At 46.0% G+C, this 27,469-nt stretch overlaps 1 protein-coding gene across 1 annotated transcript in view; it reads right to left on the reverse strand.

The window, feature by feature from the left end:
* Positions 1–27,469, reverse strand: part of PLEKHH1 (pleckstrin homology, MyTH4 and FERM domain containing H1) — a 274,731-nt gene that overhangs the window by 113,277 nt on the left and 133,985 nt on the right. The window contains exons 5-7 of the mRNA XM_030215194.1: positions 19,492–19,575; positions 16,685–16,766; positions 650–1,680 (exon numbers count right to left, since the gene is read on the reverse strand). Coding sequence (XP_030071054.1) covers positions 650–1,680; positions 16,685–16,766; positions 19,492–19,575 — 1,197 coding nt within the window. The remainder of the gene's footprint in view (positions 1–649; positions 1,681–16,684; positions 16,767–19,491; positions 19,576–27,469) is intronic.

Raw genomic sequence — 27,469 nt, forward strand, 5'->3', positions numbered from 1 at the left:
GAACGGCTCCTGGCAGTTAAATAAGGTTTAAGCACCTGACCGCGGATATTCAGTGGGAGATAACTGGTTATCTCCCGCTGAATATTCCAATTAGCAGCTAGACACTAACTGGCTATATTGCATAACATAGCAGGTTAGGTGCAAATGTTCAGCGCCAAACCAGCTATGTTGAGCGGTCAAAATAGGCCACTTAAATAGCAGACCTATCTTTGACTGCTAAAAAGTTAACCAGCTACTGCTAAGTACCAGCACAGCCAGTTAACTTTTTAGCAGCCAAAATAACTCGGATGTTCAGTGCTGGTCGCTGGATATGGCCTGGCATTGAATATCCAGGTTTAACGCTAGTAGCAGACAGCAAACTCACTGCTCACTGAATATCAGGCCCTGTATATTTACACGCTCACGTGGTACATAAATAGGGGTGCCAAGTTATAGAGTTGCCCTTTTACTGAGGTTAATTTGAAAACCTTAGATCTCACCATCTGACTTTGTAGTTAGGTAACTAGATGGTATGCAGAATTGACCATACTGTGTTTTATTTAATTAAAATTAAAAATCATGAAAGAATTTTAAACTTTTCCCGGCATACTTCCCATGACTCAATGGCTTGCGAAGTACTCTTTAAAAGTATCTTTAATAAGCCTCTTACCCAAGATGGAAATCTGTGTAGTGGTGGAGTGGGAGGCTTGTTTCCAGGTTCCATTGTAATTTCAGTCTCTAGATTCATATCATCTTTGTATCCTGTACAAAGTTGTGGAAGAACCACCTCTGTTCCAGGTTCACTTTCACCCTCTTCTGTTTCCATCTTCTCTGGCACATCATCAATGTCCGTCTCTTCTACCTGCACTGCTTGAGGTGGTAAGACTATGGGCTTAAAGGAACAGATATCAATATTTACAATGTGATGAAAACGATCCGCTCCACCAGGCTGAGGTTGACTGTAATGTTTCTTGGCCAGCTGGATACTATCTCTGGGTGTGGTAGGGGTCCTGACTTTTGGCAAAGTCATGCTATTACCCAAGTTCAGTTCCCTCATCGGAAAGCCGAGCTGGAAGGATGACAATAAAGGTACAGTCATAGAGGGAGAAGAATGTTTGGGGGTAAAAATGGGAGTCAAGATTGGACTAGGCATGTTCATTTCTCCAGAAGAGGAAGAGGAGTCCAGTCTCTGAGACCGAAACTTACTACTAAGTTCATCTGAAGAGTTACCCAAGTCAGAAGTCTTGTTTGTACTGCTGGAAGAACTGGAGCTGCTTTTGCTTTTTGAGGAAGATTTGAAGACCAGTGTTTCTTTGATCACTCTCATTGATGCCACGGTGAGCTCAGCTGGAGGGTCCAAAGAGATGTTATGTAATTCAGGAGAACTATCCAAGCTTACAGCTAGCCCTCCATTTTTCACATCAGCAGCAGAATTTGTGGGCAAGGCCCCAGTCCTTGATCTTGTTGGGCTCTGGGGAGAAGCTGTCTTACTAACGAATTCTGTGGCTACGTGTTCATCTCCTACAGCCCTACTTGACCTGTGATGGGTACTTTCTGCAGATTCTAGGCAAACTTGCTTTTCACTCACAGAGAGTAGTTTAGGAACCTGGCTGGATTGTTCAGACCTTGGTGACAGCAGCATACCAGGGAGCAAAAGGCCACAACTATGAAGCGACTCAATGGTGGGAATGCTCGTCACGCCTAGAAGAAAACACAGAACAGCTGCATTATTTAATTGTCAGGATTTTTGGCTAGAAGGTTCCATTAGGAGGAACACTTTCAAAGAGCTACTTTTATCCCTTCCTGTGGGTAAAATAAGCACTTTTACTTGCATTAACTGAAGGCATTCCCTGAGAGGAGTTAGGGAAGGGAATGCAACAAAATGCATAAGTTTGCATTTTCAAAACAACACGTTCTGTTCTGAGTGGAGAAAGTACCTGCATAAAATAAAGGTGCAAATCTCTGCTGGTATGTTTTCGCTGATCAAATTTCAAAGGGAAAATATGTGCATGTTTCCCTTTCACAGCTGGTTCAGAATCTGCAGGAAAAACAATTTGTAATTTCTGCAACTACCTACAGACATATGAGAGTTGCCCTTTATGTTTCCTCAAGCCCTTAGGCTTTGTAGTAAGCTTCTGTAAGTTGTTGGTACCCAAAAAAGGCCCCAAGGCAGTGTAGGCAGTGATGTAAATTCTGCTTACAGAGCCCCTGCAGTGGAGAGGTGCCCAAAAAAGCAGATCGCTTGCAGTTGCTTCTGGATCTTATGAGGTAGACCCCCTATTCTGGAAGCTTCTTCTGCAACTTTGGCTTGGGGGCCCTTAATGTGAACCTGTGGCACTGCCCCTAGCTTTTCACACTCTACTACACTTTGATGGAAAGTCTCCTAAATTAAAGATAAATAATCAGACTATTTTCGCTCAATGTTTTTCCAATTATTGTTATAAAATTCTATCTTAATTAAAAAAAAAAAAAAAGAATAAAGTCATACTATTATGAAAAGGGAGAAAACTTGCAAACCAAAGGCATCACTGTTTCACTGTATGAAAACCAATACTTGTCCCATGCTTTCTTTAATTCAGACACGGTCCTCTTCACTATTGGGAGGCAGTTCCACGCATCCACTACCCTGTCCGTAAAGAAGTATTTACTTAGCTTACTCCAGAGTCTGTTCCCTTTCACCTTCATCCTATGCTCCTTTATTCCAGCACTTCCTTTCAATTGAAAGAAACTTGCCTCATGTGCATTTATGCAACTGAAGATTATAAACATTTCTATCATATCTCCCCTCTTCTGCCTTTCTTCCAAAGTATACATATTGAGATCTTTAAGTCTGTCCCTATATGCTTTATTTATTTATTTGTAGCTGACCATTTTAGTAGCCGCCTGCTGGACCAACTCTATACTGTTCATATCTTTTTATAGGTGAAATCTCCAGATTTCTACAAGGTACTCTAAGTGAGGTCTCACCAGAGATTTATACAGATGCATTATCACCTCCTTTTTCCTGCTGGCCATTCCTTCCCTTATGTACCCAAGCATACATCTGGCTTTTGCTATCACTGTTTCTACTTGATTGGCCACCTTAAGTTCATCAGATACAGTCACCCCCAAGTCTTGGTCATTTTTCATGCAAAGAAGTACTCCAACCCCTATAGCAGTTCCCACACTATGGGTCGTGATCCGAATCAGGGTCGTGAAGCCCACATTTGGGAATGTGATCTGAGTGGGCTCTCCATAGGATGTCATCATCTTGAAGTTGAAGCCACAGAAAGATTGGGGAGCAGATCCCTAACCTATGCCCCTTTCTTTGGCTTTTGCTGCCAAAATGCATGAGCTTGCATTTTTTAGCCTTAAATTTTAGCGACCAAATTCTAGACCATTCTTCAAGTTTAAAAAAAAAACAACCAAACCAAAAAACAAAGCCAACAAAAGAAGAAAAAAAGCTGCCAAAATAATCCAAATAGAGGGGCCCTTTTACAAAGGCTCTATGCGTGTGCAGCATGTGCCACAACGAGACTACCACCAGGCTAGCGCCCCCCACCAGGCTAGTGCCCCCCTGGTGGTAATTTCAGATCTGGCGCGCGCCCATAGTGTTGGGTCAAAATTTTTTTTTTATTTCCTACCACACTTGGCATTTCCAGCATTAATCAACAGTTGGCGCATGCCAACCAGTCACCGCACATGTAGCGCATGAGCCCTTACCACTTGGTCATTGGGTGGTGGTAAGGTCTCAGGCCAAAAATGGACGTGCGTTGGTTTCAATTTTAGTGCACGTCCATTTTCCGGCCCCTTAAAAAAAGGCCCTTTTTCCTAGACATGGTAAAAAATGGCCCAGCGTGTGCCCAAAGGAAGCGCTCACACTTTTGCAGGCCACTTTTTACCGTGGCTTAGTAAAAGGACGCCAGAGTGAATTCACCCTGCTGCAAGCATCTTGTTGCCTAGTCGGCTAAACCTTTTCAAGAATCTGCTCAGTTAGGATGACTAAGTTTTAGCATATTCATGCCAATGTCTTTGTAGACTTCGTTAATGTGCATGATACGATCTTCTTGTATACCACACAATTTATGTGCACAGGTCCCATTCTGCTTTTTCTGCAGCAACGCTGACTGTAGTTTCAGACTTTACAAAAGTTTCCCTGACTCTTCTCAAGAGGATGTCTGGCATCTTGGATTCTGGACTTTCTACAGTTCATTACAATGAAGGAAATATCTGACATGGGGTTGTTATTATCACAGCTTCCAAATCATTCTGTTTCTCTAATCAAAATCAGCTGCCAAGGATTTAAATCTTGCAAACATACAAGTGCTGAGCCAAATATATTCTGGATACGTGGAGAGAATTTATAATGCTCTCTTGCAGGGAAGGAGGAGGCAGAGGGTAGAATCTATTTGGCAAAATCAGTCTAAACATGACATGATTCTCCCTTGTTAAATCCTTCAGGTTGTCTTGTCAGATATCTTGTCAGAACTGATTTATTTCTTTTTGCACGTCTGAGACCCAGTAAACTGAGATGCCAGGAACATGCATGATAACGTTTCAACATTTCTTCCAAAGACAGAACTGTTTTCAGCTTTCTGATGAAGCAGGAAGTTGAAATGCAGCAGATCGTTTTCTTATTAAAACCTGCTGATCTCCGACAGCTGAGAGGATGAAGGTAAGCGACCAATTTCCATCAACTTGGAAAAGAATTCCAAAGAACGGAAGGAGCACACGTGGGGAAAGAATCCACAAATCAACAGGAGCAATCTTTCAAAATTGTTTAGTTTCTTAAAATTTGATCTACATAACCATATCAAGTTGATTTACAGTATGCTAATTAAAAATACAAAGAAACTGGCCAAAGGAAGATGGGACAAAAATAGAGGAGGGAAAAGGAAAAGGTAAGTTTTTCACATGAAGGGATATCACTCTTTCCCAACAGTATAATATTCCATGATGAAGAATCCAATTGCTTAGCCTCCATCCCTGACAGCAAGGTCAAAGAACCACGTCATAAGTCTTGCATTAAAATGCAGAAATGAAAAGTCAAGCTTCAGATACAAAGGAATTGTGTTCCAAAGAGAAGGGCCAGATTAAAAAAAAAAAAGAAATAAAAAAAAAATAGGCAGGGCACCAGCTGACTCTAGTCTAGCTCTTGATGGATGAGGGATAGAAAGCAAGTTACTCTGAGAAGATCTGAGAGTCCATGTTGAAGTGCAGGAGTCAGTAGATTCATAATAAAGATGGGTGCCAACTGGTAAATGGCACAGTGAGAAAGGGTCAGAATTTTAAAGTGAGACCAAAACAAAACAAAGTGCCAATTAGTGCTCAAAATTACTTGATAAGTGCTGTTAAAAGCACCAATTAAGTTACAACCATTGTTATGGAATACGCTTATGGGCCGATGATCAGAAGCAAATGCAGGCCCTAGAGGCTGTTAGCACCATACTAGCATGTTGCATTTGCTACTGCCTCGTGATCAGAGCCCCCGAGCGTGTGAAACAACGCGCTCACAGGCTCGCAACACAACTAGCATGCAAATGCATGCTAAACCTATTCATCCCCAATGATCAGCTCACTGGCCAAGGCATATCCTATGCCAGTTTGCAGACCATTGGGGAGGAATGGTGAGCTCTGTCCAGCATGCATTTGCATGCTAGCAGACCCCCATTCCCCCCAATGCAGCAGCTCCCCGCAGGAACCCCAACCCCCTCCTCAGCGACAGGGGGCTGGAGGTCCGGTGGACCTCCGGTCTCCCGACCCCCCCGACACAGGTTCAGGGGGGTGGAAATCCAGATGGTCTTCAGCCCCTCTAACCCCCCCCAGCATCCCTCCGATGTCCCTGGTGGCTCAGTGGGCTGCAGGTCAACAATCTCCCCCCATCTGGTGGTCTAGTGGCCTTTCCCCAACCCCCTACCTTCAGTTGGAGGAGGGAGGTGGCCTCCCTCCTCTTCCATCAGTGCCGCATGGAAAATGGCGGCACCTAGCCCTGCCCAGTGCATCTTGGGATGCAATGGGCGGGGCTTCACATCATATAAGGGAGTCCCACCGGATCTCCAGCACCCCCTGAACCTGTGTAGGGGAAGGGTCAGGGGGACCGGAGGTCCACCGGACCGCCAGTCCCCATTTCGCTTGGCTTGGGGGTAGTTGGGGTCTAGCAGGCCCCATGGACCTCCAGCCCCTGTGTTTGCCATGTCTGGGCTTTTGACAACCCAGACCTGTCAAAAAAGTGCAGGAGGATTGTCAAATGCATGAGGCGCTCAGGCACAATTCTCTTGCACTTCTATCCCATGATTAGAGAGAATTGTGTGCTTAAATTTGCATGCAATTATCTCTGATCATAAATGCAGTAAAGCCCCGTGCTGTTCCAGTACTATTTTTAGAGTGCTGTTTGGAACAGTGCGGGTCTTTTGATCATCTGCCCATTAGATTTCAGCGTGGAACACTAGGCGTGATATGTAGAATCTGGCAGATTATGATGTATTAGTGTATGAGATGGTGACTCTTCTCAGTGGCATGACTTCACAATCTAGACTTGAACTTACTGGGGCTAATATTCAAACCCTACAGCTGAGCTGGACTGCAAACCTATGGTGCTAAGTAATCACAGACCTGCAAGTTCACTTTCAAATATGCAAACCACAGGTGCAGAGCACATGCTGGAAAATACAAGTTGTGAAACTGATAATGAAATCACTGAGCATACTCTCCCTCCTCTGACCTAAACCTGCCCCTCTTTACATGCTGGGCAAAGGTGTGTGAACTGTGAAACAGCATGTGTATATCTAGCTGCACTGGATGGAGGGAGGAATGCGCTCACAATAACCACATGGCATTGCTGGTTGTGAAGATGAATCCCCAGTGGGGCATATTACCTGGGTACATATTTGAGAAAGGGTCAAGTTATTTAAATGAGCATGACATAAATCATTTTACATAAGATCTGAAAACGTCTTTCTTTCTTTATTGGGATTTATTAACTGCCTTTATGAAGAGATGCACCCATGGTGGTATACAGCAGTTTTAGCTTGAAATGAAAAACGTACAAGTTTGTTAACAGCATAACAATAGTAAAATGACCAAATATAAGCACAAATAAAATTATTTATTTATTTATTAGGATTGATATACTGCCTTTGTGAAAGAATTCACCCAAGGCAGGTTAAGCTGAATATAGGCAACAGACAATTACAGTAGTAAAAATATTCAAATAACAATAAATAGTTAGTATGCCATTAATTAATGAGGTAAACTTGGAGATGGCAAATTGAATACTAGTAATTGGATTAACATGAAACAGTATCACAAACATAAACATTTAACAACACTGTAAAACAATCATATGTAAGCCGCATTGAGCCTGCTGTATGTGGGAAAGCTCGGGGTACAAATGCAATAAATAAATAAATATTACAGAAATATAATAAATGTAAGCAGAGTACAAATGATAGGCAGCACGGAAGAACATTCATATAACATAGATATGATACACATAAGGTCAACACTATACAAATGAAACCCCTTAATAGGCACACATTAGAACTGTAACCATCCAGTGGCGAGTATACCTCTCTTCACAAAAATACTAGAAATCTACATCAGCAAGCAATTTTCCTTATACCTAGATAGATTTAATATTCTACATTGCTCACAATTTGGTTTCAGACCTGCACACAGCACAGAAACCCTGCTGCTACTCCTAACTACATATGTCAAACAACATCTATGTAAAGGAGACTAAGAGGGGCATAATCAAACGGGGCACCCAAGTTTTGCTGAGGATGTCCTCACAGGACGTCCCCGCGAAGGGGCGGGAAAACCCATATTATCGAAACAAGATGGGCGTCCATCTTTCATTTCGATAATACAGTCAGGGACGCCCAAACCTCAACATTTAGGTCGACCTTAGAGATGGTAGTTTCCGGTTTTCAGCGATAATGGAAACCGAGGACGCCCATCTCAGAAATGACCAAATCCAAGCCCTTTGGTCATGGGAGGAGCCAGCATTCGTAGTGCACTGGTCCCCTTGACATGCCAAGGCACCAACCAGGCACCCTAGGGGGCACTGCAGTGGACTTCAGAAATTGCTCCCAGGTGCATTGTTCCCTTACCTTGGGTGCTGAGCCCCCCAAAACCCACTCCCCACAACTGTACAACACTACCATAGCCCTAAGGGGTGAAGGGGGGCACCTACATGCAGTACCCACTAAAACTGCTCCAGGGACCTGCATACTGCTGTCAGGGAGCTGGGTATGATATTTGAGGCTGGCAAAAAATATTTTTAAAGTTTTTTTTTTAGGGTGGGAGGGGGTTAGTGACCACTGGGGGAGTAAGGGGAGGTCATCTCCGATTCCCTCCGGTGGTCATCTGGTCAGTTCGGGCACCTTTTTGAGGCTCGGTCGCAAGAAAAAGTAGACCAAGTAAAGTCGGCTAAGTGCTCGTCAGGGACGCCCTTCTTTTTTCCATTATCGGCCAAGGACACCCATGTGTTAAGCACATGCTTCCGACACTTTGGTCGTCCCCGCGACGGAAAGTAGTTGAGGATGCTCAAAATCAGCTTTCGATTATGCTGATTTGGGCGACCCTGGGAGAAGGGCGCCCATCTCCCGATTTGTGTCGAAAGATGGGCACCCTTCTCTTTTGAAAATAAGCCTGCAAGTGATTCTGCTCCAATTCGACATCTCTGCAGCATTTCATGCGGCGGACCATTGCTTGCTTCAGGAATGTCTCAATCAGATAGGAATAACTGGCACTGTTCTCAAATGGTTCAGCGAATTCCTCTCAAACAGAAGCTATTCTGTCAAACAAAATTAACAACTCTCCGAATACTGGACGCCTAACTGTGGAGTTTCGCAGGGTTTCCCGCTCTCAACCATCCTGATCAATTACTGCGCTCACTGGACAAATCTCTCTTGTCATCCCCCTTCTCCTCCACTGCTAACTCCAGGCTTCGTTCCTTTTCTCTCGCGGCAACTTATGCCTGGAATAGACTTCCTGGACCTATATGTCTAGCTCCATCTCTACCTGTTTTCAAATCTATGCTGAAAACCCACCTTTTCACTGCTGCTTTTAGCTCCTAGCCACTACTCAATTGTCCCTTCCTTCCTTCTCACCCATTACTTCCCTCACCCGTAACTGTCTTGTCTGTCTGTATTATTTAGATTGTAAGCTCTTTTGTGTCATGTGTTCAGCGCTGCGTGCGTCTGGTAGCGCTATACAAATGCTAATAATAATAATAATATGATGTCCCTCCGCAAAATACATCTGAGACTTAATGAGCTACTACTATCATATGCCGATGACATCCTACTTCTCCTACCATTGACCTCCACAAATAAAGATCCAACTCAATCAGTAATGGCCGGCATGAATGCTGTCAGTACGTGGGCCTTGACCAACAAACTAAAACTGAATGAGCAAAAAAACAAGATTCTATGGTTCCGGAATAAGGGAACTGTAGTTCCAGCTTCAATAACATTGTCCAATGGTCAAAACTTTGCAGCAGAGTCAGAAACCAAAGTACTAGGGGTCTTGCTTGACTCCTCACTCACATTCTCCTCACATATTAACCAGCTGTGGAAGACATCTCTATTCAAAATGAGGCAGCTTCTTCCAGTCAGGTCACTCTTTGATCCAAAAGTATTTGCGCTGCTGGTATAAATGCTGATCCTACCACACTTGGATTATTGTAATGTCTTATTTATTGGTATCGAGTCAATATCAGAGGAAACTATAGATCATACAGAACACTGCTGCCAGACTAATGTTCAAACTGAATAGATGTACTAGCATTTCGTCTTTTCTTATCAAACTTCAATGGCTTCCCATATCAGATAGAATCAGGTTCAAAACTGCCTGCTTAGTCTTTCAACTCTTACAGGGTTTTACATCAGATCTACTAACTAAAGTGGCTTCACTATGCTTAGCCCAGTCCAACAGACTAAAAGAACAACTGACTCTAGTAACACTGTTTCATAAGGCAATCTAGTATCATAAGATCTTCAGCTCTCTATTCCCTGTACTAGGAGTATCAATATGGAACTCGCTACCTATCTCCATCAAAACAGAATCTATCTATCTCAGCTTCCGGAAGAGGCTAAAAACCTTCCTATTCCCTAAGTCTGTTTTATAACAGTTAACACGATGCTGGTCTCTCCCTGTCCCCCATAAGACTTTCCTATAAGATTCTTTAATTTTATAGTTTCCATTTTAACAATCTGAGCTTTGTTACACTCACTATATAAACCGCACCGAACCCTCGTGAGGGGATTTTAGTGGTATACAAGACCTAATTTGATTTGATATGATGCTAACACTGTTTGTACAGTACAAAGAAACATCTTAATGGGTAGCCAAGGGGACATGTCCAGTTGAGATATATATAGAGGTCAAGATGGGCAGTACAAAGTCATCGAGATAAAATAGATGGATGGCTAAACTAAAGACAAATTACATGTACAATTAAATAAGATATAAGGAACAGGGTGTACAGCAAGCTAGTCCAGCTGAAGACCTTGCCTGGAAAACCTACGGACAGCACTACTCCCCCCATCCAAGCTGAAAGCTCCTCATGGTCTTCCCCCCCCAATGCAATGACCACATCTGTTGTGCCACAGCTCCTGGTGCCCCCACCCAATAGGAATGGTCCCTCCCCTCCTTCTCTTTGGCCAAAATCCCAATTTGAAAGTGCCATCCAACAATCCAAGCCCCCCTCCCTGGACCTACCTTTACAGAATCTCTGGTTTCTGGGGTTGCAGGTAGGACTGATCCCCAGTCTCTCCTGCCCTCGCCCACATCTTCTTCTTCACAAATGGCATCAATGACCTCTAGCAGTAGTCCTGCAGTACTATTTATTTATTGCATTTGTATCCCACATTTTCCCACCTATTTGCGGGTTCAGTGTGGCTTACAATACATTGTATTGATGGAAGTACATTTTGTTACAACTCGATTGCGGTTACATTGTGAGGAGTAAAGTGAAAACAAAGTCTTTGTATCGCAAGGGGAATAGGACAATGGAACAGAACAATGGAATAGTGGAAGAACAGTGGATACTGATAGGATTACAGGGCAATAGCTAGAGAACATTTGGTTATTGCATTGTTACCTGTAGGTTAAGGTTTGAGAGTGTTAGAATTTCTGCGGATAAGAGTATAAATGAGTGTGTATTGATGCAGTATTAGCAGTATGCGTGGGCTTCATGTGTTTTAATCCTTTCGATAGGTTTCTTCGAAGAGATAAGTCTTCAACGATTTGCGGAAGTCGGTCAGCTAGTAAGTCGTCTTCAGGTTGCGTGGTAGTTTATTCCAGAATTGTGTGCTCATATAAGAGAAGGTCGATGCGTGTAGCACTTTGTATTTTATGCCTTTGCAATTTGGGAAGTAGAGGTTAAGGAAAGTTCGGGATGATCTTTTAGCATTTCTGGGTGGTAAGTCTATTAGGTCAGACATGTAGGCTGGGGCTTCACCGTGAATAATTTTATGAACTAGTGTGCATACTTTAAAAGTAATTCGTTCCTTGAGTGGGAGCCAGTGTAGCATCTTTCGTAAGGGTTACTGCTAAGGGTCATGTTTCTGTATAAGGGCATCCACTGTGAAATGTGTTATGTTGGTCAAATTTTACAAAAGAAAGAAAGAAAGACAAGCCTACACCTTGATGACAGGCTTGCAGATGGTATATAAGAAACTAAAATAGATAAATAAAACAAAGTAAATGAGAGGCAATAAATAAACTTTCAGATCATCTGTAGAATGTTCCTTAGATGATTTTGTTATGCTCATTTAAATAACTTAACCCTTTCTAAACAGGTACCTAGGTAATATGCACCATTTAGGGTAACAAGTCTCTGTGTGATGTTTTTCTGTGAAGCTGATTTTTATAACAGAATAATAGCACATGAAAATTACAGTGCACACAAAAAGGTGCACTTTAGAATATGAGCCTTAATATTTGTGTTACTGTATTATTAAATGCCTAGAGTGTTGAAAAAAACCTTTTGACCTCCGATATTCAAACCATTTAACCAGCCAGAAATGGCACCTGGCTGGTTAAATGGCACTTAACTGGCTATCCAGCAATATTCAACAGGGGATAACCAGTTATCCCCCGCTGAATATTCCCGGTTAGCGCCTAGGACAGTGATGGGCAACCTTTTGAGCTTGGTGTGTCAAAATTCGCCAAAAAACCGAGCATAACTCGGGTGGTGTGTCACTTCGAGAAAAAAACCATAATTTCGCGATATTTATAGTTTAAATAACAAAAATGTATAATTGTAATATATAACTGTATTTAATAAACCAAAAACTAATTATTTAACTTACCTGCTTAGTGACTTCTTTGTTCATCTGTCAGTCGGTTTCTTTTGTTGGTCTTGATATTATTTAACTTGTGTGGGGTGCCGTGAACTAAGATAAGTGAGGGGGAGGGGGAATTCTTTAACTAATCTGCCTATTAGTGACTTTTTTTGTTGCTGAATTTCATTGGCTAAATCTTCAATTGATATTTCTACTGAGTGGTAACTCAGATATTCTCTTAATAATTGCATCTTTATTCTGCATATCGTGAAATAGAACTGGTGCACATCTTAGGAGAGTTTCTTTAATAAATTCTCCCTCACTGAGTGCTTTTCCATGCTGAGCTATGGAGTGAGCAATGCTCAAACTTGCAGATGTTAAATTTGTAGAACCTTTTACAAATTTAAGGATGGAATTAGATTGGCTCTTATAAAAGTGTAGCTGCCTGGAAATGTATTCCTTCCTTTCATCCTCACTTTTTTTCAAGAGCTGGGAATGATTAGTTTCAAAATGTCTATTTATATTCCACGTTCTGCTTACTACCGTTTCAGTACATAGAACGCAAAATGATCTGCCATTTTTTTCTATAATGCCATACATCTCGGTCCATGTCTCTTGAAAGGGTCGGCTACTGCTACTACCACTTCCTTTACTTAACCTTGGTTTTTTATTTTTTGGGTTCTCCATCAGGGGGGCAGTGACTGAAGATAGAATTATAGATAGCCTGTTAGCCCTGCAGGCAATTAGGGGTTAACTAGCCTAACTGACCACCTTATGTAAATTAAGATGGCTGCCGCTATTTCTAATGGCGGGAAACGGCACCCATAGCACATGCCCTCGCCTCTCCCAGCCTCCCCCTCACCTATCTCAGTAATGATGGTCAATTAGAAATCCACGACACCCCAGAACAATAGATTGGATGATGGTTGCTGTGGTTATGTGGTAATGGCGATCACAGGGCCCCCAGAGATGCGTCCCCCATGGCATTCCGCTGCTCCGCCGGCAGGAAGTGAGGTCAAAGATCCCCTAACGGCCGTGCAGGAGCTGGGGAAGAGGGAGCAGCAGGGAGGGAACAAGTGGAGGACTCGGAGGGAGCCAATAGGAGCGCACACGGCACCCCCCCAGCGGGTAAACATGCACCGGGGGGGGGGGGGGAGTTCGCGCTGCACCTGGGGGGGCGCATCGGCGATCCGCCCCGGGGAACACCGCTGCTTCTCTGTACGCGGCCACATGCGGCCGCGTGTCACCGAAAATGGCTACGCGTGTCAGTACTGACACGCGTGTCATAGGTTCGCCATCAGGGGCCTAGGAGATAACTGGTTATTTTGCACGATATATCCTCCTCTCTCTTAATATTCATGTACCAATATAAAATATGCACTCAGTTAGAGGGGCATAATCGAACGTCGCTGGCCAAATAGATTGCCGGCAATCTATGTTGGTGGTGGCGCTACAGCTGGCCGGAACCGTATTATCGAAAAAGATGGCCGGCCATCTTTTTTGTCGATAATATGGTTTAGCCCGGCCAAATGCCGTGGAGTTCGCCGGGTTTGAGATGGCCGGGTTTGTTTTTCAGCAATAATGGAAAGTTATGTCGGCCATCTCAAACCCCGGCCAAATTCAAGGCATTTGGCCATGGGAGGAGCCAGCATTTTTAGTGCACTGGCCCCCCTGACATGCCAGGACACCAACCAGCCACCCTAGGGGTCACTGCGGTGGACTTCAGAAAAGCTCCCACGTGCATAGCTCCCTTACTTTGGGAGCTGAGCCCCCGAACCCCCCCCCCCAAACCCACTACCCACAAATGTACTGCACCCACTAAAATTGCTCCAGGGACCTGCATACAGCCTCTAGGACTTATTGCTGCTGTATAACTTTGGCACACCAGTTCACACTTGAAGACTAATCTCCCTGAAAAAGTCCTTTCTTGAAATAACCGTTTACTCACAGTTAACTGCAGATCAGAGGTTGTGCCCCACTGGCAAAGAGTCCCCTGGTACTAAGATTAGCAGTAGGTCAGAGCTGGCACAATGGTGTACAATGCCCTCTTTCAGCACCATTCAAGGTAAGAACTAAGTTCTCTAACGTGGGTAACACAGGAAAGGGAACTAAAACTGGCTTACAAATATGGCCACTACCGCATGGACTACAACAGGAAACAAAACAGGCCACACTCTGACCCAGTTAGCAGGGGGGAAAAGCAACATGGGAGTAGAGCCCAGTACCCTACACCCACCACAATGCATTGCTAATGTGACTCTGCAGGGCACCTAACAGAAAAGGTGTCACACTCACCCGAGAGTCAAATCGCAACCAGGGAAAGGCTGTCGGAGGATACAACACATTCTGCTGTCATGGAGGTGGGTACGGCATTTGAGGCTGGCATACAGGCTGGCAAAAAAGGTTTTTAGTTTTATTTTTTTAGTATGGAAGGGGGTTGGTGACCACTGGGGGAGTATGGGGAGGTCATCCCCCATTCCCTCCAGTGGTCATCTGGTCAGTTGGGGCACCTTTTTGAGGCTTGGTTGTGAAAATAAAAGGACAAAGTAAACCCAGAGAAATACTGCTTAATGCCGCTTTTTTTTCCATTCAGTGGCGTTCTTAGGGGAGGCGGTGGGGGCGGTCCGCCCCGGGTGCACGCCGCCGGGGGGGGGGGGGGGGGTGCCGCGCACACCTGCCCTCCGTTGTTCCATGCTGCTTCTCTGCCCCGGAACAGGTTACTTCCTGTTCCGGGGCACAGAAGAAGCATGGAAAAACGGAGGACAGGCGCGCGCGGCACCCCCCCCCCCCAGCGGCGTGCACCCGGCAGGGGGGGTCCTTTGCGGGGGTGTCCTTTTGCCGGGGGGGGGGGGGGTCCGCGCTGCATCGGGGGGGGGGGGGTGGCGCTGCACCCAGGGGGGCGGGGCGAATCGGCGATCCGCCCCGGTGCCAGCCCCCCTAGGAACGCCACTGTTTCCATTATCAGCGAAAGCCGGCCATCTGGTAGCCACGCCCATGCCCGCCAATGCCCCGCCTTCGCTAATCTACCGACACACCCCCTTGAACTCTCGCCGGCGAAGCGATGGGAAAGCGGCGATGCTGTCAAAAATGCCGCTTTCAATTATACCGATTTCGCCGCTTTTAGGAAATCGCCGGCCATCTCCCGATTTGTGTCGGAAGATGGCCGGCAATCACTTTCGATTATAAGCTGGTTAGTCACCAGTAGTTATAAACTAAAAGCTAAACCAAACTAAATTAATATTTTTATACTGCAACAACCTTAACGGTTCTGTGTGGTTTACAAAAAAAAAACCAGGCATACTTGTGAAAATACAATCAATTCAAGTAATCAAAAACATTAAAACTAATAAAACAAACACACCTTAAAATCACTGCAGATATTTCTCAAACAGCCACAATTTAGGTAATTTTCTAAATCATGGTAGGCTGTCAAGAGATCTCACAATCCCAGGAAGATCATTCCAAAAATTAATTCCCGTGAAGAAAATGATGAATGACATACCCCCCCCCCCCCTTTTACAAAGCCGTGTGGCAATGCCAACGCAGCCCTTTCACTTTGAATGGGCTGTGTTGGCATTACTGCATCGGCAGCCACTGGCAGGGCTTTGAAAAAGGGGGGTAGTCTTTTATATCTAACAGACTTAACAGAAGGGAGATGTAAAAACAAAGTATTCCGCAATGATATAGTCCTATCTTGACATGGGAAAGTGAGTAATGACAACAAATATTCTGGAGCGGAACCATACATTATTTTAAAAAATGATTATGCAGGCTTTAAGATACACCCTAGCTTAAACAGGGAGCCAATGGGCTTTAACCAGCAAAGGAGTAACCCTATCAAAATTCTTTGTACTGTAAATCAACCGGATTGCTACATTTTGCAGTTTGCAAATTCTTCAAAATTAATTGTCTGCAACCTACAAACATCACATTGCAATAGTTCATCTGGCTCAAAATAAGAGCCTGAACAAAAGTGCAGAGTTTCAAAATAACACCTAATCCTTCTTAATCTCATTAAAGTAAAGACAGCTTTTTTGGTTTACTGGTTCTCAACCCAGTCCTCACGACACACTGGGCCAGTCAGGTTTTTAGGACACCCATTGTGCATATGCATGAATACATTTGCATACACTGAAGGTAGTGCTTGTAAATTTATCATATGCATATTCATTGTGAATATCCTGAAAACCTGACTGGATTAGTGTGTCCCAAAGGACTGGGTTTAGAACCCCTGGACTATAGATATACTGAATTTGTATATACTGTAATAACATTGTAATTTCTTCTAGTCACAGCCAGCAAAGCCTCACATAAAGATTGTTTTTCATTTAGAAACTCTTGGGTTCTTCCTTATACAGTGTGTGAAGCTTTATGAATGATGTATTTGTACCGGCTGTTTTGGCAGGCAACAAATAAAATGAGAAACTGTTTACCTTGCAGCATTTCCTCAAGTGTCTGGATCTGTTCCAGCTGCTTCTGATTGTACAATTTCAGATGACAGTTCTCTATTTCCAGCTATTTGTAATACAAAGTAGGAACAATTACATAACTGTGACTGTAAAACATTAGTATGCCATGGGTCAAGGCAGAGGCTTTAACCAACCATGGCTGTTAACCTTAACAAGACTGAGACGAGAAACATTGAATAATATTGTCTAAAAAAATTTCTAATCAATAGAAGCAAGTCATACAATAGTACGTTACAGAAATCAAACAGAGTTTTCTCCTGAGGGAATTCCGTGTAACTGTGCAGCTAGAATTCCCCATCACTGCAGAACGTGTAGAATTCTTCAATCGCTGTGAAGAATTCGGTGAAGCTGCTGGCATCAGCTCCTCTCTCTCCCCTCCCCCTGCAGACATCACATGGCAGGAGGAGGAAGAAGTGAACTGCTGCACATTGGATCACTTCTGGCTTAGACCTGACTGTTTATGTCGGAAGCGTAGCTAGACTTTGGGTCTTTGGAAGGCTGAACACAAAGTAGGGGGTACAAAATATTTCCCACTCCCATCTCTTTGCCCTATTCCATGCCACTATTCACCCCACGACCCCCACATATCTGAGTTGGTGGGGGTCCCCACCCCCACCAATGGAAACATTCTTCCACTCGTGGCCTGAAATTTTCCTGGGCAGATGCTCAGTTTGAGAGGTCTCCTCCCCCCCCCCCCCCCCCCCCCCGTGCATGCTGAAGTTTGCGAAAACTGAGGATGCACGGGGAAGGGAGGTCCAGCGCATGGTAGCGGCTGCTCAGGGAAAGTGCAGGACACAGGAAGAGGAGCTTTTCCAATGGCGGAGTTGGAGACCCCCACCAGATAATGCAGCAGATGGTGCTGCAAATTTGGAGGGGCCTGAACCTAAATCGGGGGGCTAAGCCCCCTGTGGCTATGCCACTGGTTTATGTGAACTACAAGGTTCACATACGCAGTTGGATCTAAGCCGGCAGAGGAGGAGGAGGAAGTGACCCGAAGTGCAGTGAGAGTAGCTGATGACGGTTGTGTGTGCCATGGGGAGGGTGGAGAAGGGTAGAGAAAGGTAAGTGTAACATTGGCAGGGTGGGAAGGGGGACAGAGCAAGGTGACTGTGCCATGGGGAGGAGGAGAGCAGAGCAACAGAGCAAGGTGAGAGTGTGCCCTAGGGTTTTGGGGGAGGGAGGCAGCAAAAGCTGAGAGTGTGCCATGAGGATTGGGGTGGGGAGCAGAGAAAGCTGAGATTGTGCCATGGGGGTGTGGGTGGAAGTAGAACAAGCTGCGACTATGCCATTGGTGTTGGGGGGAATTGAAGGTTGAGGGAAAGCCATGGGATGGGAGATAGCTGGGGAGAAGAGAAGAAAGAATGCGAGGTGCTATTCTTCGATAAGCTTGACATTAGACACCAAGTTATAGAATTCCCCTTTTAGATTTTAAACCCTCCAGGGACAAAAATATACCTACTACACCTGGCTGTAACTTGGTTTGAACAACAGCACAGTTAGGGCTGTGCCAACGCGGTAAGCGAGGTAAGCGTGGCAGGGGGGCACTGTCCTCTGGGGGGGCGCCACGCCGCGCCATGCTTCCCTCGCCCTCCCGCTCCCATGTCCCAACTGCCCGCCCTCTTCTCCCCCCAACAAAATCTCTTTTAAATTTACCTCAGTCTGGCTGGCAGGGCAGCGAACGGCGCAGCGTCAGTAAAGGAGGCGGCGCTCCCGACGTCTCTACTAGTCTTCCCTTCGCTCAATGTCCCGCCTTCTTCTGACGTCAATGACGTCAGAAGAAGGCGGGACATTGAGCGAAGGGAAGACTAGTAGAGACGTCGGGAGCGCCGCCTCCTTCACTGACGCTGCGCCTTTGCTGCCCTGCCAGCCGGCCGGAGGTAAATTTAAAAGAAATTTTGTTGGGGGGAGAAGAGGGCGGGCAGTTGGGACATGGGAGCGGGAGGGCAGGGGAGAGAGAACAGCGATCATCTTCACGGGGGGGGGGGGGCACCCGATCCCCTGCGGGGGGGGGGGGGGGGGCGCCACAGACCCTTGGCACGGCCCTGAGCACAGTCTTGATTATCTGACGTAAATGGGACTGAGCCATTGTCAGATAACTGAAAAGTCGGACAATACAGAAAACAATGCATGGAAAACATACTTTATGCATAAAGAACAGGCATAAGGTATCTGTATTTAAAATACAGTATTGTTTATTAACATTAACCAGCAGTGTGTGAAGTTGGAAAACAGGAAGAGAACATGCACACTTTTTAATGGCAATGTGATGTCACCGAGGGGGGGGGGGGTCTGTTGAATATGCGAGATGGTTAGATTAATGAAGGACAGATAATCAAGTACTGTGCTACTGAAAAGGCGTGAGCTAACCGGAAATCCATGAAAAAGGGTCCTTAGTAGGTCTTGAAAGGCCATGTACATCATCGATGGATAATTCACCCTACAGAGGATCCATTTTCTAACACAGTAAATGACAGCAGATAAAGACCAGCATGACCCATTCAGGTTACAGGATAATAGGTCCCCTAGAACTCTGCAGTACGTGATATCAGGATGAGACAAACTAAAGACAAGCCACCCTCTGGAAAACTCTGTCTGCTTCTTCTGGAGGGAGTAGGAAAGCCGAGGGTCCATAATGATACAGGAAACATAAACAGAATGTTTCAGAGATGCAGCTTAAAGAGTTATTGGTTGCATTGTGTATGCAACTCCTTCCCAGCATGTCATTATCCTCAATTACATGGTACCAGAACTGGAGATTAACGGAGACCTACCTCCTTTAATTTGAAAGTTACCCACTCCTTTATTTTGGCTGCTTTCTCTTCAATGACTTTGGCTTCCTGAGCCCGAAGCTGCAGCTAGAGGAAACAGGAGATTAATGAAACTAGGGACTGCTCAGGCATTTATACCCATATTCAACACTCATATCACAAGTACTTACTGCCTTAAGAGTTGTTATTAAAGCACAGCACGAACTGTAGCAGTTGAAATGCTAGAGGTGAATTTTCCATAGGTCAGGATTAAAAGGAACAGGTTTGTTGTTTGGAGGCCTTAAGGATTGACATGCAAAGTCAAAGCTATGTGTGATGTTGTAGCACCACAAAACTCAAAATTTTCTTTCTTGGAAATAGCAGAAAAAGGACCTTAACCATGAATGACATCCTAAAAAAGGCAAGAGAGGTTTGGAGATCTATGTAATGAAAAGATTTTGACCCCTCTCTTACTGCTGTGCAGAGCCAGTGACCAGTGGCATAGCCAGGAATATTTTTTTCACAGGGGGTGCATCTCCCGCATGCTCTCCCATCTCCAGCGCCCCCCCCCCCCCCCAATACCTTAAAATCGTCTTTGCTCCACTCTTCACCTGGGCAGCAGCAGAGGCACTTGCAGGCTGCCTGCGGCCTGCACCAGGACTTCCTCTCTGAAACGTCCTGCATTCACAAAACAGGATGTTATGTCGGAAGCGATGGGACAGTTCAGAGAGGAAGTCCCGGTGCAGGCCATCCTCGATCCGCTTCAATCCGGTTTTCACCCTCTACACTCGACAGCAACAGCACTCTCTAAAGTCTGTAATGACCTGTTCCTTGCCAAATCCAGAGGCCACTACTCCATCCTCATCCTCCTCGATCTATCCGCCGCTTTTGACACTGTCAATCATGATTTACTTCTTGCCACACTGTCCTCATTTGGGTTCCAGGGCTCTGTCCTCTCCTGGTTCTCCTCCTATCTCTCCCACCGTACCTTCAGAGTACACTCTCAGGGATCTTCTTACACCCCCATCCCGCTCTCTGTTGGAGTTCCCCAGGGATCTGTCCATGGACCCCTTCTTTTTTCAATCTACACCTCCTCCCTGGGCTCACTGATCTCATCTCATGGTTTCCAGTATCATCTTTATGCTGATGACACCCAGCTGTATCTCTCCACACCAGACATCACTGCGGAGACCCAGGCCAAAGTATCAGCCTGCTTATCAGACATTGCTGCATGGATGTCCAACCGCCACCTGAAACTGAACATGGCCAAGACCGAGCTTATTGTCTTTCCACCAAAACCCACTTCTCCTCTTCCTCCACTCTCTGTCTCACTTGATAACACCTTCATCCTCCCCGTCTCATCTGCCCGCAACCTCGGAGTCATCTTCAACTCCTCCCTTTCCTTCTCTGCGCATATCCAGCAGATAGCCAAGACATGTCGCTTCTTTCTCTTTAACATCAGCAAAATTCGCCCTTTCCTCTCTGAGCACACCACCCGAACTCTTATCCACTCTCTCATTACCTCTCGCCTTGACTACTGCAACCTACTCCTCACTGGCCTCCCACTTAACCATCTATCTCCCCTTCAATCCATTCAGAACTCTGCTGCACGTCTTATATTCCGCCTGAACCGATATACTCATATCACCTCTCTCCTCAGGTCACTTCACTGGCTTCCGATCAGATACCGCATACAGTTCAAGCTTCTCCTTCTTACCTACAAATGCACTCAGTCTGCAGCCCCTCATTACCTCTCTACCCTCATCTCCCCTTACGTTCCCACCCGTAACCTCCGCTCACAGGACAAATCCCTCCTCTCAGTACCCTTCTCCACCATCGCCAACTCCAGGCTCCGTCCTTTCTGCCTCGCCTCACCCTATGCTTGGAATAAACTTCCTGAGCCCTTACGCCAAGCCCCCTCCCTGCCCATCTTCAAATCCTTGCTCAAAGCCCACCTCTTCAATGTTGCTTTCGGCACTTAACCTTTATACCTATTCATGAAATCTAGACTGCCCCTATTTGATTGTCTGTACATTTGTCCTTTAGATTGTAAGCTCCTTGAGCAGGGGCTGTCCTTCTATGTTAAATTGTACAGCGCTGTGTAACCCTAGTAGCGCTTTAGAAATGTTAAGTAGTAGTAGTAGTAAGTCCCTGTGCAGGCCGCAGGCAGCCAGAGTGCCGCTACCACTGCCCGTGCAAAGACGATTTTAAGGTATGGACAGGGGGGGCCGCTTCTGACAAGGGGTACATATACAACACACGCACCTTGAATAAATACGCCACTGCCAGTGACTAGGTACTACTAAGCAATGTGTGACACAGACCAGTCTTACAGGAGCAATAGGGTCAATATATGGAATATGGTCATGGATTTGACATACCCCCTTTCTGTGGTACAACCAAAGTGGTCTACATGTATTATATGACGGTAATATCTGCTTGTCTTTAAAACACCTTTTGGGGTGATATTTTTTGTTGGGACCTGACCATTTCCATACTCATTTCTGCTGTGTAGCAACCACTTCCCTTTAGTTCTCATCAAGGAAGAAGATACTACTTCTATGATGAAGCCATGGAGTGCTTGTTTCCTAGGTGCTCTTACAAGGAATAATACATCTGCACCACATTCATCTCTACCAATCATTCCTAAGTGAGGTCTCCTCAGAGTGCCAGTGTGGTCTGTCTGTTAATTAATTTATCTACTACTAGAGTGTATAGCAAGGATGAACAGACTGAGGACTTAATTACAAACCCTTTCTAAGCAAACCTGATTTCCTGCCCACCTTTAAGTTCATTGATGGGTTGTCATTAATCTCCTTGAAGGCTGCCCTCCCAATATCCCATTTGGAAGCGAGACGAGTGTTTTTTTTTTTAAATCTTACCATCACCTGCTAGTTTAGCCCTCAATATTCAGTGCTGGGCCATGTCCGGGCACTGGCACTGAATATCTGGGGCTAAAAGAGGGTGGGCTGGCTACCAGAGCTTATGCTGGCCCGGCCGATATTCAGCCGAGGCCTGCATAATAAGTTTTGCATGCCCAGCTGACTATCGGGCTGGGACCCACATTAAAAAAAAAAAGTCTTTCCCCTTCCCACCCCCTCCCCCAATGTGCAGCTGCGGTTTCCTGCCCCCCCGGCAGTAGGCCCCCTACAACAGCCCCCCCCCCCCCGGCAGCATCCTCCCAACAAAAGCCCCTCCCAGGCAGCATCCCACTTTTCACCCCCCCCACCTCCCAGTCAGGATAGGACCCTCTGGGACTTATTTAAGTTCCATGGTGGTCCAGTGGGGAGTTGGGGGTAGGAGTGAAGCCCCCTCGCTCCTGCCCTTAGTGGCAACTTCATCAAAATGGCTGCTGTGATCTCTTATGGCAGCTCATGGTACTTAAGGTTGCAGCAGCCATTTTGAAGAAGCTGCCACTAGGAGCAGGAGCAAAGGGGGTTCGCTCCAGCTCTGATGCCCTGCTGGACTACCGGGGAGGTCAGGTAGGCCCCAGGGTAGGGACCTATCCTGGCTGGGAGGTGGGGCAGTGAGGATGGTAGGGGGCTGCTGCCCAGGGGACTGTTGTCAAGGGAGTGCCACTGCTGCAGATTGGGGTGGAGGCAGGTAGGGGTACAAAATTTTCCCACTCCCATCTCTTTGCCCTATCCCCTGCCACTATTTGCCCCTGTGACCCCTGAGCACATGCTCGGTTTGAGAGATTTGCTCCCCTGCGCATGCTCAAGTTTGTGAAAACCAAACATGCATGGGGAGGAAAGGCCCAGCACATGGTGATGGCTGCTCAGGGAAACTGCAGGACACAGGTAGAAGACCTCTTCCATTGGTGGAGTTGGGGATCCCCACCAGCCAATCCAGCAGATAGTGTTGCAAATTTGGAGGGGCCTGAATCTAAATTTAGGGGGGCAGGCCCCCAAGGCCCCCCTGTAGCTAAGCAACTTGTTTATGTTAACCACAAGGTTAACATACACAGTTGGATCTAAGTTGGCAGAGGAGGAGGAGGAAGTGACCCGAAGTGCAGTGAGAGTAGCTGATGCCAGATGAGTATGTCACGGGGAGGGTGGAGGAGGGCAGAGCAAGGTGACTGCACCATGGGCACGGAGGAAGGGGGGGCAGAGCAAGGTGATTGTGCCATAGGGAAGGTGGGGGGGGGGGGAGCAGAGCAAGCTGAATGTGCCATGGGGAGGAGTGGAGCAAAGCAACAAGGCAAAGTGAAAGTGTGCTCTGGGGTTTTGGGAGGGGGGCAGCAAAAGCTGAGAATGTGTCATGAGGACTAGGGGGGACACAGAAAACTGAGATTGTGCTATGGGGGTGGGTTGGAGGCAGAACAAGCTGAGACTGTGCCACTGGTGAGGGAGGAATTAAAGCTTGAGGGGACAGCAGGGGCCAGCACAAAATAAGCTGGTGAATTTAGGACAGCTTTTGAGCTGTCCTAAATTCATCCACTTCAGTTATGCGGGCCTTAGCTGAATATAGCTGGCACTTGCATAAGCCCCGGCTCCTCCCCAGTGCCGCCCCCTGGCCCGCCCCTGACTGGCCCACTCCCTGCTTTAGTGCCGCTGAATATTGGCAGTTGGGCGGCAACTTCTCGATCTTTCTGCTGCCTTTGATACTGTTGATCACAGCCTACTCCTTGACATGCTGTCCTCACTTGGATTTCGGAATTCAGAGAGGCGGCAGCAGTAAAGGGAAGAGGCAGGTGCCAGTGGCAGCAGGGCAGCGTATGGGAATCGCTGCTGGGTTTGGAACATCACCGTGATGAGGTAAAACGCCCGGGGAGGCGACATTTTGGCCCGTGGGGGGGGGGGGGGGGGGGGGGGGGGAGGCACGTTAGCTCCGCCTCAGGAGCATCTTTCCTTGGGCCGACCCTGTATAGAAGTGAGTTTTCAGCATTGGGTATTGTTATTATTTGGGTGTGCATCTTATATACTGGGCATTGCTTAGCATGCATTCAGTTCATTTAGGGGCCCATTTACTATGCTGCGTTAAGCACTAACACATGCCTAATGCAGATTAAAAGGGCTTACTGTAGGACGCACTCAGGCATCCTGCGATAAGTCTGACATCAGCATGCACAAACCGTGCACTAAAGGGGGTGTGTTGGAGGGCAGAGAGGTCGATTTCTGCGCTAATCAGTTAGTGCACCTACATTACCGTGCAGGATTACCACGTGAGCCCTTAATGCCTACAAAATGGGTGGCAGTAAGTGTTCACATGCTAGCTGTTGTTAATGGCTGCACGCTAATGGCAACATCAGTGCATGGTCATTAATTTAAGTAATTGAAAACTGGCCATTTTACTGCTGCAGTAAAAAATGGCCTTAGTGTGCAGGAAAGAACCATGTAAGGGCGCTCTAAGGCCAACTTTTACCACAGCTTAGTAAAAAGGACACTTGAAGGATAAAATCAATTTAATGCACACACACAGTGGGTTTCTGCACTTTAAAAAGTTTTAACATGAGTTTAAAAGCTTTTAAAAAGTGGAATACAAACTACAAAAACATCAATGAAAATCGGGATAAAAAGCCCTAAATGCGATCCAAGATGGCGACGGTGTGATTTGTGTCGGCGGGTGTACCTGCTTTTCTCGTCCTAACGAACTCCGTTGAAAGCGTCTTACCCGTCCTTGCGATGGGAAAGAGAAGGGGAAAAGTCAGGGAAGTTCCCTCGGTCCCTGGCGGGACACCGCAGCTTCTACAGACGACGTTGGAGCGGTTTGCAGTTGTACCCGGCTTGGAGAAGGTTTTTGCTCCTGCTGCTGGAGCCAACGCATCGACGTCGGCCGACAGTGTAAACGGGGCTTCCTTAAGCCCTGTGTTACGTGCAGCGCCCCCCCAACCAGGAAGAGAAAGTTTCCAGGCAAGTCCTGCATCTTCAACCCCATGTGGACAATGGAGTGTTCAGGGAGGGAACTTGCTGGTAACCGGGACAAACGCTGGTAGTTTGAGTGGACAAGAGACAATATCGGTTTCTACAGCAATGTCTGGAACTGTGAGTATCTTGGAACAAGCTACAAAAGCACCTCTTCCAGGTATTATATTGGGGAAAATTGAAAAACCGGCTGTAGTGACATTAGAGTCACTTTGGGACCTGAACTCTACAACCTTCTCTGCATTACAAACTTCTATATCAAAAAATACTGAGACAATTAAAGTCTTGGCAGAGTCAGCTTTAGCACAGATACAAATTAATGAAACCCAAGCCGCTGAGATAAAAGTTCTCTCTGAAAAACTGGGGAAAATGGAATTGGTGGAGCAAACTCTGATTAAAGAAAAGAACTTTGCCTCAAGGCGCATGGAGTTTCTGGAAAACCAATCTAAAAGACTTAATTTACGATTCATAAACTTTCCTAGATCACCACTGATTTCACCAGTCCAAATGGTAAAGAAATATCTAGTTGATATTCTGGGAATGCCTGACAATTCATTGCCGCCAATTACACGTGCTTTTTACTTACAAGTTACTGGTAAAACATCAGATAATTTGAATCCTCAGGGTGCAATGAATTTGACAGGCTTCCTAGAATCATCACTAGAAGTGATTACACAAAGAACTACTTTGTTAGTTACATTTGCATTGGAAATGGATAGGAACGCTGTGTTAAAATTATCCTTGAGTCATTTAGATGCTATGTTTATGGGTTCAAAAATAAGAGTCTTTCCAGACTTATCAAGGGAAACGCAACAGAGACGTAAAATGTTTCTTTCTTTGCGTCCCAGAGCTATAGCTCTCGGGGCTAATTTCCTTTTGAAGTTTCCCTGTATTTGCAGAATAATATTTCAGACAAAACAATATCAGTTTTTTGATCCCAAACAATTGGAAAATTTCCTAGTAAGTAGAGAGGATATTTCTGTGCGAGTTTAGGACCATAATGTAACACTGTATGGCAGCTTTGAGCTAACCCTCCAGGCATGATACAAGTCTTGATTTAATGATGGAACATTTGTTTCCTTTTTTTTTTTTTTTTTTCTCTCTTTTTCTAAATCTTGGATTGTTTACCTAAGTTATGTGGTCGATAGAAAGAATTGATTTGTGGGGGCTCTTTTCTTTTTCCTTTGTTATATATAATAGTGAATGTTTTGTGTAATATCATTTTAAAATGGATATTATGATTGGTTTAAAAATGTAATAAAAAAAAAAAAAAAAAAGCCCTAAATGCAGTGGCAATTCTAGGTCGGCAGCCACCCGGGGCGGATCGCCACTGTGTAACCCCCCCCCCCCCCGGGTGCAGCGGCGTCCATCCCCCCAGGGTGCAGCACGACACCCCCCCCCCGGCACAATGACACCCTGCTACCCGGCGCACCAAGCCCCCCCCCGGGTGCATTCTTGGCTGCTGGAGGGTGCAGAGAGCAGCCGCGCGCCTGTCTGCTCCACTGGCTCCCTGCTCCCTCTGCCCCGGAACAGGAAATAACCTGTTCCGGAGCAGAGGAAGCAGGGAACCAGCGAAGCCGACAGGCACGACGCTGCTCTCTGCACCCTTCAGCAGCGTTCACCTGGGGCAGACCGCCCCCACCGCCCCGCCCTTGCTAAGCCACTGCCTAAATGAAATGAAAATCAGACAAAATTATTTTCTGTGCACATCTCTAACAAGTACTGGCAAGACAGTTAGTTATCTCTCTATATAAAAAGCAACCCCAACGTTCTGAAGCCTCCACGGAAGTTGAGGCGCCCGAGATATCCGGTGTGCACTGGAGTGTCTGCACCGCCCTCGCGTCAAAACATCATGACATCGAGGGCGGAGCTATGACACTCAACGAGGGCCGAAACGGAAACGCCACAGCGAACAAGGCGAGTAGCTCCGAGGGATGGAGGGAGGGGGCCCCTTGCTAGCGCCCATTTCATTCCGCTCAGAAACGGGCATTTTTTCCTAGTGTGAACATGATGCACTTGTTTTGATAACTTAGCTTCCCTAGATAAATGTTATATTCATGATGGCCTAATGGTTAGTGCAGTGGGCTTCGATCCTGACAACTTAGGTTTGAATCCCACTGGACCTCCTTGTGAGGATC

Source organism: Microcaecilia unicolor, chromosome 9, assembly GCF_901765095.1.
Source record: "Microcaecilia unicolor chromosome 9, aMicUni1.1, whole genome shotgun sequence".
NCBI lineage: Eukaryota > Metazoa > Chordata > Amphibia > Gymnophiona > Siphonopidae > Microcaecilia > Microcaecilia unicolor.